A 17,771-nucleotide genomic window follows, 5' to 3' on the forward strand; every position below is an offset into this window, starting at 1 on the left:
TAGCACTTCAATGTTTGCAAAGCACTTTATGTGTTACTTTTTTTGATCCTCACAATAACCCCATGCAGTAGGTATTATTATTATTATTCTATTTTATAGATGAGGAAACTGAAGAAAGTCAAGTTGTTTGTTTAGGTTGAGACACTCTGCAATTGTCTGGGGCAGAAACTTGCATTTTCCTTGTTCCACTTCCCAACAATCTTTCCACTGTAGCATCTAACTGCCCCACAATTCAAGATAAAATAGAGTAAGCAGGATAAGATAGAATAAGCAGGTAGTCTGAGGTAAAGCTCACACAGGATTCATTAGCTAAACAGAATTTGATAATGAGTGATTTTCAAAATTTTTTCAAAAGCTGTGAAAAATACCACTTATCCTGAAATTTTTTATTTTTTATTTTTTTGCTACTGTACTGATAAATGGAATCCCAAAGTGTGGAAATCAAGAAGCATTTGCAGGGATTAGAGAATTTGAAATTTAATACATAAAGGCACGTACTATTTCATTCTTAACTTACATTGTATTTACAATCTAAGCATTTATGCCACATTCGTTGTTGATTAATCACAAAGTATAAAAGCCTTCCCTAAAAGTGTACTCCTTTCTTTTGTCTCTATTGAAATGAAGACTATATCTAATCTACTTAATTTAAAAAAAATAGTCTCCTTAAGTAAAAAAATTAACATTTTCTTCATTGATAAGATAATGCTATCAGCAAAATTCAGTGTTATTTTCCCAAATGTGAATAAGTGGATTTTAAAGTTAGAGATTCAACAAGTAAATTATCAGCAATCCTTACTTTTCAAAGGTTAATTCCCATAGTAACTCTCAGTGGTTACTATGTAGAAAGCCAATCCAGTGATGTCAAATTAGAAGTTATGTCAGATCCTACTACAACCCTTCTCCCTTCCCTCCTCCATCCCAAAGCGGGACAATATAATTTCATTTAGTTTTAGAAGGCATTTCAGTGAGAAAGCAAAGCTTGCTCAAAACATGTTGTCCAATCCAGGCTCTTTTCTCTCAAATTTGTTCAGTAGTAAGTCTCCTTTAAATAGGTGAGATCTAGTTCTGTATCCATATCTATATCTATTTATACATGCTAAACATACATAAAACATAAAGACACCTATATATGTGTGAATCTGTATGTTGTCCTCATAGGGAATTTCTGGTGTAAAAATTTCTACTTGGGCACCTCCCCTGAAATCTCTCATAGATTGCTATTTGGGGCACTTGTCTGGGCAAGTGATTTGTCTAGGGCAAAAAAGGCTGTATGAATAGGGACTTGAAGTAGGTCTTATATTATGGCACTCTCTGTCTCTTCCTGTATCTGTCTGTCTCTCCCTATCCCTGTTTGTTTGTGTCCATGACTGTCCCTGTCTTTGTCTCTGTTTCTTTGTTTTGCTTGTCTGTCTCTTTCTGTCTCTCTGTCTCCCTGTGTCTCCATCTCTTGTCTGTCTCTCTCCCCTTGCCCCCTCTTTCCTTTGACTGAACTTGTGCTTTCATTGGTTTAGCAAATTCCCAGTAAGGAAATTCCTTCTATTAATGTAAATCATTATTTGCCCTAGAATTTGTAGTCTTGAAGAGTTTAGAGGCACCACAAGGTTAGTACAATGATCTAGTGGATAACAGAGCTGAGAGACTTAAGTTCAAGTCTTGTTTCTGATGCCAAGTGAATGTGATGCTGGCATGAAAGCACAGGTAAAATCCCATTATGGTAATTACCAAGGAACATTGTTTGAATAAAATTAAAATTATATTATAATGCATCTACTAAAATCCTAATACAATTCTTTATTATGACATGGAAATTTTTGCCTGCTGTATTATATTATGGGTTCTTAAAAGCTAGGCCAGTGGAACACAAGTTCTGGAAAATTGTATAAAGCTAAAATGGATTTCATGTCTATATGTCTGAGGGCTGACCTAGTTAAGGTCCAAGAGACTCATCATCATTTGTTGTTTAGTTATTCAGTCATGTCTGACTCTTTTTGTAACCCCATTTATATAGCTGAGATGAAAATGTTTTGCATGATTTCACATGAATAATCAAGATCATGTAGTTTGCCTTTTCAAGGAGTAGGGGAGGGGTGCAAGAGAGGGAGATAATTGAAACTCAAAATTTTTAAATATGAACGTCAGAATTATTTTAAAATATAAATACCACATATTAACATTATCTATCTAGTGTATTTCTATTTATTTTAAATATCTCCCAATTATATGTATTTTTGGTCAAAAGTTACTTTTATTTATGAAAAGTGTTTATGAACAAAATGAAGAGATAAAATAGACACCAGGAGTGTTAAATATAAAATAGTATTGGAAGAATATATAGTTAACAAGGAGAGGGATTTCAACAATTAACAATGGAAAAAACAAGTTGTTTCTGCCCTCACCCCCAATAGAACTCACAATTAACCAAGGGAAAGGGGAATATTCTATAAGAGAATATACCATTAAATGGCAGGCTAAATCCATAGAAGAATTTAGCTTCCTGAAAGCTATCAGAAGAAAGACATCATGAGGCAAGGGGGAAGAGGTGAGAAGATACATACCAGGAGGCAGAATGCTATGGCAGGCTAACCCCCAAAGGGGTTTAGCAAAGATGGCATAAGCCATGGGCAGATTTATAGGGGAAATTTAACCTCAGGGATTTGATTTGGCTTTCTAATTGATTTACAGTAAGGTGGGTTTTACTTAAACCTACCAAGGGTGGGACAGTAAGGCAGAGCTAATCTTCTTCCACACCCTTCCCTGCTTGCCTTGGGGAATATTATAATCTTTCCTCTTTCTCCTTCTGTAGGATAACAATTTCTATACCCAACTGAATGTATATTATTCCCTCTTTGAGCTAAAACAGATGAGATTAAGCTTCAGGCAGTACTCATCCTCTTCACTTCTCTCTCTACTATAGTAGATCTTATGTGCCTTTTGTTGTGATCTAATTTATTCCACTTTACCTCTCCTTTCTTCTCCCAGTAAAATTATTTTTCCATTCCTTAATGTTTTTGTTACCATACTATGTTTGTCCTGTGTTTGTAGATGAAGATGCCTATTTTCAAAAGGAATGATTGAAAGTCTCTTACTTCATTGAAGACCCATGTCCTGAAAGATGATGCTTAGTCTCTCTTGATTCTTGGCTGCAATCCAAGATCCTTTGCCTTCCAGAATATGGTATTCCAGACCCTCCCATCCTTTATTGTAGACACAGCCAAATCCTGGGTAATCCTGACTGTGGCTGGAATTGTTTTTTCTGGCAGCCTATAGTATTTTTTATATGAGATTATAGTTCTAGAGTTTTGCAATGATGTTTCTTGACGTTTTCTTTGTGGGCTGTCTTTCTGGAGGTGATTGATGGATTCTTTCAATGACTTATTTTGCCCTCTGGTTCTACTTTAGTAAGGCAATTTTCTTTGTTGATTTCTTGAAGATTGTTTTCCAGAATTTTTTTTTTTTTTTGGTTGTGGACTTCAGGTGGTCCAATAATTTTTAAATTGTCTCTCCTAGATCTATTTTCCAGATTAATGAGGTATTTTACACTTTCTTTCAGATTTTTATTCTTTTTAGTTGGTTTCACTGGTTCTTGATGTTTCATACCCATTAGTTTCTATTTGCCTGGTTAGTTTTTAATGTATGGTTTTCTTCATTTAGTTTTTATATCTCCTTTTCCATTTGATTAAGTTTACTTTTAAAGGTTGTTTTATTCAGTGGATTTTTTTTTTTTTTTTTGCATTTGGCCAATTGTATTTTTTTAGAAATTGTTTTCTGCAATTTTTGTCCTTCCTTTTCCAAATTGTTGACTTTCTCTTGAATATTTCTCATTTCTTTTCTCATCTTTTCTTCTACCTTTCTGATTTTTAAAATTCTTTATGAGCTCTTCTAAGAAGACTCTTTGGATCTGAGACCAATTTACATACCCCTTTGAGGTTTTACATGTGGTTATTTTGTCTTATTCTGAGTTGGGATTTTGGGTTTCCCTGTTGCCATAGTAACTTTCTATGGTTAAAGCTCTTTTCTGCTTCTTGCTCATTTTCCTTTTTTCCTCCCTTCACCCCCTATTTTGTGACTTTTAAGGCAAGCTCTGCTCCTGTGATACAGGGGTTCCGTCCCAAGATTATTGTGCAGCTTTGAGCAGAGGGGCCCTTTGTGTTTGGTGTCATGTTCACAGTGGTAAACTTAGTCCCATCTGTTATTGCCTGGTTTCCTGAGTGGTAATTTTCCTTCTCTTCTGGGACTGAAGGCTGCCCCATTGGTCTGCTCTCCTATTGTTTTACTGAGCCAGGACCAAAGGTTTCTGTTGCTGTAAGATCCTCTCACTGGTTTTCTCAGGCACTGTCTGAACTAGGCTGAGCATCCTTTTCAACCCAGTATGACTGACCTCTCTTGATCTTCAAAGAACTGGAAAATTGTTTCATTCTATCTCTTTCTGTTTTTCCCAGAACTCCCCCAATTACATTTTAATCTGGGTTCCCATAACACTCAGCAGCCTTTCCTCTGATATCTCTGTTCAACTGTATCATGATTGTGGTTGTGATGTTTCAATCACATCTGATTTTTTGCGACTCCATTTGTTATTTTCTTGACAGAGATACTGGAGTGATTTGCTATTTCCTTCTGCTTATTTTACAGATTAAGATACTCAGGCAAACAGGATTAAGTCACAGCTAGAAAATATCTGAGACTGGATTTGAACTTGTCCTTCTAACTGGGACTTCCATCCCAGTACTCTAGTCACTGTGCTACTTATCACCATTACACTGACAAATGTAAGATGGGAGCACCATGATCTAGAGCAAATTTTCTTTCAACTTTTTCCACTAGTGATCCTTTTTCACCCAAGAAATTTTTATGTGACCCCAGATATAGATTTACAAAATAATCAAGTCAAACATTTACTGATAATAAATCATATTTTCTATTCAGTTACATGATCCCATATGGAATCATGACCTATAGTTTAAGATGTTTTTATCTTGTAGGAAAGTACCCACACAAATGAACCGATATCATTTCACATTCTTTGCCCTTACATTCCACTCAAAGTGGATCATCAAATGATTTCCCAAATTCAACATTCTCATTGCTCCATCTGCATGGACTTATACAAGACTCCTCCCCCACTGCAGATCTGGTGACTGCAACAGAATTCTCATCCTGAAATGAAATCCAATGTGATGAAGAATATTGATAATCTAGAGATGATGAAGCAGTTCCTTGAGACCATGACTTAAAAGGTTTAGTTGAAGAGACTCTAGAGAAATTATGAAGTATGGAGAAGAGAAAATTGGGTAGGGAGAAGGAGGACATGATGACCCTCTTCAACTAATTTAAGCTGTTAAGAGAAAAATTAAATTCTCTTTGGCCCCATATCACTCCTTCCCACCTCCCCAACTTAGAATGTGCTCTTTCCTTTTCCTTCTCATCTCTCTCTCTTTTCTTCTTTCTCCAGCTCTCTACCTCTCACAATCCTTATCTTTTTTGAATATTCAGGTCAGCTATTACTCCTTTTCAGCTTGTCTAGTCCAGCTTCAAATTAGCTTGTATTTACTGGTATTTAGACATGGTTATTGTCACCAACTAAAAATAAGCTCCATAGGACCAGAAATTGTTTTTTTTTCTTTTTTTGTCTTTGTAATCCCAGCATATAACAAAGATTATTAGAAATAATATGTGATTAATAAATGTATGTTAAAATGATTTTGAATGCTAAAGAACTGTTATGATAATAATGTTGCTAAAAACATTATCAACCTATTTCTGTACAGTGTCAGTCCATCTCTTTGTGACCCCATTAGTTTTCTTAGTAAAAATACTGGAATGGTTTGCCATTATCTTCTCCGGATCATTTTATAGATGAGAAAATTCAGGCAAACAGGGTTAAATGATTTGCTCAGGATTACATAGCTATTAAATATCTGAGGCCATATTTGAACTTAGGAAAATGAGTCTCCTGGATTCCAAGATATGTACTCTATCCCTTGTGCCACCTAGCTCTCCTTAATAACCCACATTGCTCAATTAAACAAAGTTTGCTTCTCTGAAAAGAAATCAAATGGCCTGTGAAATGTTTCTGAACAAAGTAAGAGAAATGGGAGGTATGCTCAAGATTGTTTTAACAGAAAGGATGGGTCAATTTAGAGTATGTTGTTGAGGGTTGATAGAACCAAGTTAAAGGTAATCAGTAGGATTCCTTCATAGGATAATTGAACTGTACTACAATATTGCCAGACAAATAACCCAATCAGCTGTTTTCTATAGTTTTATAGTTTTGTGACCTTGGGAAAAGCAATTAACCTCTGGGCACTTTTCCCCACTATAAAATGAGGAAGTAAAATGAAATAAGTTCCAAGACACCTCCAGCTCTAACATTCTATGATCCTTTAATTATTCAGTGGTTTAGAATCAGAGAAAGCACTTATGGCATAGGATCTATTTATTGTATTGTAGAGGTGCCGAGCTTACCACCTACAAAACTCTTGAATGCTGCTAACCAATTGAAAATATAATTGAGAAATGCTTAACTAAATAATAAAAATGCAATACAACACAGATAAATATTAATATTCGGTTTCCTAACTCAACATGTGGCCTAAGAGGCTCCATTTCTATTTGAGTTTGATACAACTGTGGTTCAATATTTTAAATCTGAAATGTGAGTTGAGATTTAGAACAGTTAAAGTTATTTCCTTTTGATAAATAGCACTACCCATTGAAATCAAAATGATCTGGTAACTGCAACAGAATTCTCATCCTGAAATGAAATCCAATGTGATGAAGAATATTGATAATCTAGAGATGATGAATCAGTTCCTTGAGACCATGACTTAAAAGATTTAGTTGAAGAGACTCTAGAGAAATTATGAAGTATGGAGAAGAGAAAATTGGGTGAGGAGGAGGAGGACATGATGACCCTCTTCAACTAATTTAAGCTGTTACATAGAAGAGAAAAAAATTAAATTCTCTTTGGCCCCATATCACTGAAACAATTCTTAGACATTATAAAGAGGCTCATTTGGATTTGAAATGAAAAATAATACTTCAGAACCAATAAATCAACCCTAAAGTGGAATTAATTTCCTTAGAAGGTAGTAAGGTCCCCCTCATTAAAGGTATATTAGCAAGATGATAGATGATCAGTTCTCAGAGACAAGTAGAAAAACATTTTGTTAGGGTATGGTTTTAGGCAAGATCAAAACATATGGACAGGAGCAAGATAGTAGCTATGAGAAGGATGTGGAAAGCTTCTGACCAATTAGTGAGATTTTCTACATAGGGTAGCAGAGTGAAAGAAATCTAGAGAAAAGAATTATTAGAAAGTTGGACAAATGCTTTATCCTTCTGTGTCCAGTGCTTAACATAAGCTCTCGTTCACAGGAGATGATTAATAAATATTCATCAAAATTGAATTATAGAAAGGATTCTTCACTAAGAACAGCAGATTAGATCACCTCCAAAATTTCTTCCTAAAACTAGGATGGAAAATTTTGAGTTGTGAAAAAAAGAAACCATATCATTTAAGATATTGTCAACAAAAGTCCACCTTTCAAATGAGTTTGGGGAGTTAATCTCCCATATTCCTCAAGCCTTTATTGCTAACCCCTCCATACTTCATAATTTTTTAGTATCTCTTTCTTCATTTTGTGAGTCTCCACTTTATATTTCTCTTTCTTAGCAGCCCAGTAAGTCAGCATCTTTTATTTCTAACTTCCAAACCTTCTTTCTCTTTCTTTTATGTAATTCCCTCTTCGAGAACTAATTTGCTCCCAGATTCACTATTTGGACTATTCACTCATTTAAGATTTCACTCAAATCGGGTTGAGAACAATTCAGTCACGTCCAGAAACCAAAATCTTCTAGTTCTATCAGAAAGCATTCTTTTTTATACACGCATCACTTGTGCTTATATGTTTCATTAAAAAAAAAAAAAAAAAGTTGAAGGAGCAGCACTAAGGCCATAAATGGATATGCATTCTTAGCAATGCATCCAATGGTACTGATTGTACTGATGATGAATGATCATTCGTTCATTCCCTTTCATAAAATGAAACATTTAATTATTTTGTCTTATAAATCATTCCGAGAGATATCCATCCAACATGTTGGGAGACTTGTCTAGATTTCCTGACATTAGGCAGGTGCCATATAATCCCAAAAGGGTAGGCAGTATCTTCCTTAAATAGATTGGCTATTAAATTGACAGAGACTTGTACACTCAGGACTACAGCACTTTTTATAAACTTAGTTGTATGACAGAAGCAGAATGCTTTAAAGACCCACATTGGGACTTATAACCCAGGAAATGGATGCTCATATGAAATTTTTTAAAACAGGATTTCATCTATATTACTGCTCTAAATTAATCAAACTTGGAGAGAGCTAGTGACCTGGAACACGGGATTTTTTTTTTTATAAAAGTCATTAGGTATTCTTTCAAACACAACCAAATTGAAGTAGATAACAATGTCATCATCAGGACTGCTCCATTCTAAATAACTCAGCAAGCTAAAATTAGACAATAAAAAAAAATTTAGGCTATACTAGTTAATGTAAATAATGCTTCAGAGTTACAAAACAGGTTCATTACAATAACTTATTCAGTTCTCACAACCATCTTCTAAGGAGATAGTAAATGTATCATTTTCCAAATGAGAAAATTTAGGTTTAAAGATAGTGAGTTCTAAAAGATACACAACTAGGAACTGTCAGTTGCAAAACCCAAAAAGTGGGTGGTAGATATACACCATTTACTCAAAATGGTCTACTAGAGAAAACAGTACCACTATTAATACCCTCATATTGCACGAGAGAACACTGAGATTCACAGAGGTTAATTGACTTTCCCATGATCACAGGCTAATAAATGAATAGATTTGGATTTGAACACAGTTCTCCTGCTTCTGAAAATGATCTCTCCACTACACTGCCTAGAAAAATATCAAGAAATGAGACTCTTTGGCCTCATAAATTGGCTATTTTTAATTTATGTGTAGTACTTATGACAAATCAATAGCTTCATTCTCTGTATTACTCCAACTTTATGGAAGTGCTGATATTCATATAAAACATGTTGTCTGATGAGAAGCAGCGTGGTATAGTGATTAGGGAACTGGACTCGGAGTGAAGACCAGGCCAATCTTGCCCCTGATATCTATCAATTGTGTGACTTTGAGCACTAAAATGAGAAAGATTCAGTGTCCCTTCCAGCTCTAAATCTCTGATCATATACTGTTTTTCTTTCAAAAAGATACAAGAATTTCATGTGAGATTATTTTCGCACTTTAAAGTTTTCAGAGTACCTTACAAATCTGATCTTTACAATAACCATGGGGATTGTTATTATTAACATTAATATTAACTAATTAATGTTAATAACATCTATCCTGGGAATAGATGTTATTATTCACACCCAATTTGTTGTTATTGTAAGAGGCTAAGACTGTATTTAAAATCAAGTCTTCTGACTCCAGGCCTGGCACTCTATCCACCTAACTGCCCTAAATTACAGATGAGGAACCTGAAGCAGACATAAATTAAGTGACTTAATCTGGAGTTACAAAGTAGTAAATGATTGAGGCTGTATTTGAACTCAGATCTTTATATATTCAACATTCTATTCACTCACTGAGTCACCTAATTGCCTCTTCCTTTTGTTTCCTAATCTATTTGTAAATTAGATCCCCTTAGAAACATCTCACCCTAGCAAATTAGAGGGATGAGAAAATGAAGATGATTTTTTTTTCCATTGGTGTAGAAATTCTACTTTAGTCAGTCACTTTTTAATACATTATCTAGGGGAGTTGAGAGATTAATGGATTTGCCAGGCTAATAAGTATCAGAGGGAGGACTTGAATCCAAATCTTCCTGGCTCCATGACGGATTCTAGCCTCTACATACCAGACTCCTTCTCCAAACAATTTTATATGAATTCAGTATTTAATCTTCCTCCTTCCTCCTCCAGGACTAATGAGGATGAAAAAAAAAAAAAATGAGTCAGGCATTTTAACTTTCTTTAGGGATAAGGCTATATCAGTGATTTCATTGGTACAGAAAATTCTGAGAGAAAACACTTCACGAAGCAAGTTAGTATTCGTTTGTTCAATTTAGAGTTCTAAAGAATTGCCTACGACCCTCAGAGAAGAAATTACTTGCCCAGAGTCATACAGCCAGTATATGTCACGAATCAGAATTTGGATTTGTCTTCCTAGCTTTGAGGCCAATTCTCTAACCATTCATCACACTATCTCTTCTTAGATTAGTTAACTATGTGATTCCAGTTACACAAGTTGGGTTTGTCAAAAATTTAATCCAGGTCTACCTGAATGGAGCAGGGTATATCTTCATCAGACAGAAAAAGAGTGGGACAACAAGCAGGCCATTAAATAATCCATCAAAGGATTATTAAGAAGCAAAATGTATGACCCACTATAAAAAAAAATACATCTATTAAATATAGTGAATTTTCTGTAGGAAAGCACTTGAGGAAAATTAACCTTCCTATCACCTTCTTAGTAGTTAATTATCATCTTTGTTTTACTGAAAGGCAGCTTTCTCAGAGGAATGAAGACAGTTAATAAAGTCAAGAGGAAAAGTGTTACAGGAGAAAATGTCATTGTACAAAAGGTTTTCCCAATTACCTATTTCAGTATACTGAAGCTAAAATATCTCACAGCTATCAATACTATAAGGAAATAAATTGAAGTTTAAAAAAAAATCAAGTTCTTAAACAAACAAGAATCTGAGGTAGAAAAAAAACAAAGAAAACCTGAGAAAAGGTTTAAAAAATTGTCATAAATACTAAAACTCCATAAGGCTTGAAAAATTAGCTTGCACTAAGATCTTTTCCCATCTTACTTGCTTTTGTAATTGCCATTGAATTAGAATGAAAAGTTTCAGTTTGTTGAATATTAAAAGTTTGATGAGATTTTAGACCTATTGAAAATAGTAGAGTAATTCAAGTAATAAGAATAAAAAAATTCAGTTTCCAATTATATGCTTCAAGGCTCTCAACAAACTTTACCAGTTACCTTTAAAAAAAAATTCACAGTTCAAGGACATTGAATTCTGTAGGATTTGTGTGTGTGTGATAAACACAATAAAACTTCAAATATTTCAAATCCTATAACGCTTGTTAAACCAGACAGACATTTTTACAAAAGGTAAAATGTTGCCAGAAACAGGAGATGTTAGGGATATCAAATGTGACACTATGTAATGCTAATAATATATGTTAACTTTTGCCTAAGAATTGTAATCCTTATTTACTTCAGATGCATTTTCCCATAAAGTTCTAGGTAGTGTTATAGTATGGAGGAAGGGAAAGGTGGTGTTACAAAATTACACCATAAAAAAAAAATTTTCTGGAATATTTTTCCAGAAGAGTCATTAACTATATGAATACTATAAGCATATCTGCTTATATATATCTGCTTATATATCTGTAAGAACAAATGCACCAAAGAACAAAAATAATTGCTTTAGAAAATACTAAGATATTTAATATGAAAAAGAAATAGGATCAGATTTAGAAAAAACAGGATTGTGATAAGATAACTCATTAATTTGGATTAAAGAGTCTAAGTACAACTGTTAGAACACTTGCAATGCTGAGTCCAGAGGCAAGGAACATGGGAGGAAAACTTCAAATTTAAAAAGCATATAAATGGCCCTGATCCCTCCACTCCCCGTCCCAAATATCACTGCCACCCCCAAACCCTGGACAGAGTATCATCAGAACTTGGATCAGGGTACTACCCAAGTCCCACACCGGTCTCCAAGACGGGTTTGCTAGCTCACTTACCGATCTTGGCGAGGCTAGCCACGAGAATCCAGAGTGCTATGATGTAGGGGTCCTGAACATGACTCCATTTGAAAGTGACAATCTGGAAGCCCTCTTTTGCGTGGCTGTTGTGCCCCGGTATCTCTTCAGAACCTAGAACCCTCGGTAGCATCCAAAGGGCCAAAAACAAGAGTCCCCAGGCAGGGAAACCAAGTGTAAGCCGCGTTCCCCTCGCCTTAAACGCCATCCTGCAGCCGGACACCGAGGGTTCCCCGAGATGCGCTGACAATAACCGGAGGCAGAGACAGTCGCTGACAGCAACCACCTGTCCTCCGCTGACAGCTCCGAGTCCAGCGGCTGTGGTTCTGGTGCCAGTGCCGGTGCCGGCTCAGAACCCTTTCCCGCCTGGTGGCATTGATATAATCTCTGACATCCCCTTGCGGCTCTGAGCCTCACCTGCTGTTCCCAGCTCCGGATCAGGCCAAGATTGGCAAGCAGGTAGACGGATTGGCAGACTGGCACACCCGGCGCAAAGGGGCGTTGAGCCGCCGGGCTGTGAAAGAAGAACTGCCGGGAGCAAGAGTGGGAGCGGAGCCCAGGGTAGTGCAAGGTACGAGCAGCTGGTCTGGCCACAGTTCTCTTTATTGGGCGGCCCCAGAGCCCGAAGAGGCGGAGCCTTCCCCTTCCTACACACACAGACACACACACAGACACACACACTGACACACACACACACACACACACACACACACACACACCCCACACACACGCGCGCGCGCGCACACACACACACACACACACACACACACACACACCTACATAGTTCGTATATACACGCACGCACACGCAAATGCACCCCGCCCCGTACTCCCAGTATATCTGTCTCTGGCTGGCCTGACCCCCGGCGAAGGAGTCCGGCTGTGCCGAGCTGGGCAATCTCAGTCCGAGAGCGGTCAAGGAGTCGGCGCGGCCGCGCTCAACGCCATCTGTTCCCACGGCTTCTACCGACCGTCCCAGGCGCGCGGTGGATGAGGTCTTCGCCACGAGGTTAGCGCCGTGGGGTCCAGGCACCACAAGCATTGCGGAGAAAGACCGGGAACCCCCAGGAGGAGAGTATACCCTCCTACAGGATTAAGCATGGGAGCTATGGTCAAAGGCCTGGGACACATACAGGGAAAGAGTTTGGAGAGGTCACAGATGAGCACCTTAACGGGCTGCTCAGAGTAGAGATAGTGATGGTACCAGGGGACTGGCGCCCGCACAGATGTGTGTTTGATTCATTTTAGTTCAAAAAAACTTTTTTTTTTTTTAAAAGCCCAATTGTGTGCCGAGAAGCACTCCCGCTACGCATCGTGTGAGATACAGAAGTAACTCATGGAGTTTATTGTCATATATGGTTTTGACATGTTCAGATGATTAATTTACAAACTAACCCAGGCTTGAGAAGTAAAAAACAAAGCTTTAGTTAGGATCTGTATAGAGGAAAGAGAAATAATGACTCTGAGCATAAGAATAGACTTTCTGTAGGAGGTAGCGATTCATTTGGGTAGAAGTACAGTGTAGGCTTTTAAGTATAGCGTTTTCTCTGTAAACAGTTTCAGCATAGTTTCTTCTAAGTTGCCTTTTCCCTCTTTTATAAGTTCAGTTCGAGAATATTTTTTCTTGCATTTTTTTTAACCAATGTCAAGGCTAATTCATGATTTACCAATCACCGGGGTAGCCCCAAGGTGTCCATAATGCTCATGGGATCAGATTTATTAAGATAGGTACACAAACTGAAAGGCAGTATCAGCCGAGTCAACCTACAAGCATTTATTAAGCACTTATTACATATATGCCTATCACCATGACAGGCATTGATGATACAAAAACAAAAGTGATACAACCCCTGAGTTTAAAGAACTTTCTAGAGGGATCCAACATATTCAGAGATATACAATACACAATAAATAAGTGTTGCCGGAAGGCCAATGAACAGCTTGGGGAAATCAGGAAAAGCCATTTTGAAGGATGTAGCACTCTAAGCCTTAATAAGAGTTAAGGGTTTCATAAGGCAGAGGTGAAGAAGAGTGCCAGGCATGGGAGACAGCCTGTGTAAAGTTTCAACTGCAAAAGATGAAATATTGTGAATGAAGAACAGAAAGTTCAGTCAGTTTGGCTGGAGTATAAAGTATAAGAGTAGGGGGCAGCTAGATGACAGCTAGGTGGCGCAATGGATAGAGCACTAGCCCTGAATTCAGGTGGACCGAGTTCAAATTTTATCTCAGATACTTAATATTCCTGGCTGTGTGATCCTGGGCAAGTCACTTAACCCCAATTGCCAAGGGGGGGAGAGGAACATAAGAGGGGGAATGCTATATATTAAAGCCTTAAAGAAAAATAGGAAGAAAGCAAGGTTTTAAAGTTCAAACAGGAATTTGTATTTTAGCTTGAAGGCAAAGGGGGCCCTCTAATGCTTTACCAGCAGTTTGTAAATGACAGTCAGAAATCATGTTTGAATCTCAGCTCTACTAAATGTGTGACTTCGGAAAAAGTCACTTTCTATCTGAGCCTCAGTTTACTCACTAAGGTCCATCTTCATATTGAATCCTACCATTATGGCTATAACAAGATACCTTCCAGAGAGGTTTTCACTCTTAAGATAGTGGCTAGGTTACTTGCTTCTAAAGGGAAAAGCCAATGCTGGCTGTAAAAATAGCTAGTTTTAAAGGAAAACAGAGTTGACCATCTGGACAAAAGGAAAATAAGGCATTAATTCAATAGGACTGTTGAGCTTATGAAATTAAGTGATTACATGAGGGCAGCCATGATTACAATGCCTATGTGACTGACAGAAGAATAAGCATCTTTTAGAATTTACTTCGACATTAGTCAATAACTATAGTTATCTAGTATTTGATAAACCCAAAGATTCCAGGTTCTGAGATAAGAATGGTATTTGATAAAAATTTCTGGGAAAATTAGAAATTAGTACAGCAGAAACTAGGAATTGATCCACACCTAACACTATATACTAAAATAAGGTCCAAATGGGTTCATGATTTAAACATAAAGAATGACAGTATGAGAAAATTAGGAGAACAAAGGATGGTCTACCTCTCAGATTTGTGGAGAAGGAAGGATTGTGATCAAAAAAGTACTAGAGTACATTATGGAATGCAAAATGGATAATTTTAATTATATTAGGTTAACAAGTTTTTCTACAAACAAAACCAATGCAGACAAGATTAGAGTGGAAGCAGGAAACTGGGGGGAAAATTTTTACAGCCAAGGTTTTTGATAAAGTGTTTCTAAAATATATAGAGAACTGACTCAAATGTATAAGAATGCAAGCCATTCTCTAATTGATAAATGGTCACAGGATATGACCAGACAATGGCTCCAGATGAAATTGAAGCCATTTCTATCAAATAAAACAATGCTCTAAATCATAGTGATTTGAGAAATGCAAATTAAGACAACTCTGAGGTACCATCATATATCTTTCAAATTGTCTAAGATGACAGGAAAACATAATGATAAATGTTGAAGGTATGTGGGAAAACTGGGACACTGTTGGTGGAGTTGTGAACTGATCCAACTATTCTGGAGAACTATGTCCAAAGGATTGTCAAACTGTGCATACCCTTTGATCCAGCAGTGACTCTATTGGACTTGTATCCCAAAAAGAGCATAAAAAAGGTAAAGACCCACATGTGCCAAGATGTTTGTAGCAACTCTTTTTTGTAGTAGCAAAGAATTGGAAACTGAGTGGATGCTCATCAGTTGAAGAAGGGCTGAATAAGATATGATATATGAATGTATGGAATATATATTTTTAATAATTAATGATCAGCAGGATGATTTCAGAGAGGCCTGGGGAGACTTACGTGAATTGATGCTAAATGAAGTGAGTAGAACCAGAGCATTGTACACAGCAACAACAAGATTATGTGATGATCAGTTCTGATGGCCATGGCTTTTTTTCAATAATGAGTGATTCAGGCCAGTTCCAATAGACTTGTGATGGAGAGAGCCACATGCACCCAGAGAACTGTGGGGACTGAGTATGGATCACAACATAGTATTTTCACTTTTTTTGTTGTTGTTTGTTTGCATTTTCTTTTCTTTCTCATTTTTTTCCCTTTTTGAGCTGATGTTTCTTGTACAGCATGATAATTGTGGAGATATTTATAGAATAATTGCACATATTTAGCATATATTGGAAGTAGAGGAAAGAGAGAAAAAAAATTTGGATCACAAAGTTTTGTAAAGGTGAACGTTGAAAACTATCTGTGCATAGGCTTTACTTGGAAATCAAAAAAAAAAAAAAAAGAATTTACTCTGTACAAAGCTAGGATCTGAAGGAAATTCAAAGATAAAAATATTAGTCAATTGACAAACATTTCTGAAGTGCTCCCTCTGCTAAGGTCAAGAAATAGAAAGAAAAAATAAAACTAGTCCCTTCTCAGGAAGCTTACATTTTAATGGGAAAGAAAAGATGTATTCAACATACAGAAGAGATCTTGGGAAAACTAAGAAAGTCTTCATGAAGAAGTGGAGTCTTATAGGAAGCAGGAAGTGGAGGTGATAAACAGCATTTCAGGTATGGGAAGCAAGCAGTACAAAGGCACAGTTATGGGAGAGGGAGTGTTTTGTGTGAGAATTAGCTAACAGGCTTTAAATGGAGGGGTGCCTGGAAAGGTATAATGTGGAAGACTGGAAAGACAAAAAAGGGAGAGGTTGTGATGAACTTTTATGTGAGGAGTTTATAAGTAAGAATAGAGGCCCATCCTCTGCTCCAAATAAAAATAACAATAAACACCTACATATGAATAAAAAAAATTTCTATTCTAAGTTAAGCCCTATTCTTTTTTTTTAATTTCTTTTTTTTATTATTATAACTTTTTGTTGACGGAACATATGCATGGGTAATTTTTTTTATAACATTATCCCTTGCACTCACTTCTATTCCAACTTTTTTCTTCCCTCCCTCTACCCCTTCCCTTAGATGGCAGGCAGTCTTATACATGTTAAATGTTATAGTATATCCTAGATACAATATATGTGTGCAGAACCGTACAGTTCTCTTGTTGCACAAGAAGAATTGGATTCAGAAGGTAAAAATAACCTGGGAAGAAAAACAAAAAATGCAAACAGTTCACACTCATTTCCCAGTGTTCCTTCTCTGGGTGTAGCTGATTCTTTCCATCATTGATCAATTGGGACTGAATTAGACCTTCTCTTTGTCAAAGAAATCCACTTCCATCAGAATACATTCTCATACAGTATTGTTGTTGAACTACATAATGATCTCCTGGTTCTGCTCATTTCACTCAGCATCAGTTCATGTAAGTCTTTCCAAGTTTCTCTGTATTCATCCTGTTGGTCATTTCTTATAGAACAATAATATTCCATAACATTCATATACCACAATTTACCCAACCATTCTCCAATTGATGGGCATCCATTCATTTTCCAGTTTCTAGCCATTGCAAAAAGTTGCCACAAACATTTTGGCACATACAGGTCCCTTTCCCTTCTTTAGTATCTCTTTGGGATATAAGCCCAATAGTGATACTGTTGGATCAATGGTTATGCACAATTTGATAACTTTTTGGGCATAATTCCAGATTGCTCTCCAGAATGGTTGGATTCGTTCACAACTCCACCAACAATACATCAGTGTCCCAGATTTCCTGCAGCCCCTCCAACAATGAATAAAGTTCTTAATCAATTTGAAAGGATCATAGTGGCCATTGGATAATAGGTGATAACTCCACGGAGAAAATACCTTATGTTTGGTTAGAAAGAATTAGTCAACAGAAAGTAAATTTGGAGATAGTCAGTAGAATTGTGGGGAAATAAAATCTACTAGTGAAGGATTTAGGAGGAAGAAATACTTGGAGAGGGAGAGAGGAAACAAGAGTACCTTCCTTCCCCCTTCCCTTTTCTAAGTCTGTCTGTCTCTGTCTCTGTCTGTCTGTCTGTCTCTCTCTCTCTCTCTATTTTT

General features: G+C 36.7%; 1 protein-coding gene across 1 annotated transcript in view; it reads right to left on the reverse strand.

Moving 5' to 3' along the window:
* SLC9A3 (solute carrier family 9 member A3) overlaps positions 1–12,459 on the reverse strand; it is a 128,992-nt gene extending 116,533 nt beyond the window's left edge. The window contains exon 1 of the mRNA XM_051969787.1: positions 11,801–12,459. Coding sequence (XP_051825747.1) covers positions 11,801–12,026 — 226 coding nt within the window. The 5' untranslated portion in view covers positions 12,027–12,459. The remainder of the gene's footprint in view (positions 1–11,800) is intronic.
* Between the last annotated feature and the right edge of the window lie 5,312 nt (positions 12,460–17,771).

The sequence above is a fragment of the Antechinus flavipes genome, chromosome 1 (genome assembly GCF_016432865.1).
Source record: "Antechinus flavipes isolate AdamAnt ecotype Samford, QLD, Australia chromosome 1, AdamAnt_v2, whole genome shotgun sequence".
NCBI lineage: Eukaryota > Metazoa > Chordata > Mammalia > Dasyuromorphia > Dasyuridae > Antechinus > Antechinus flavipes.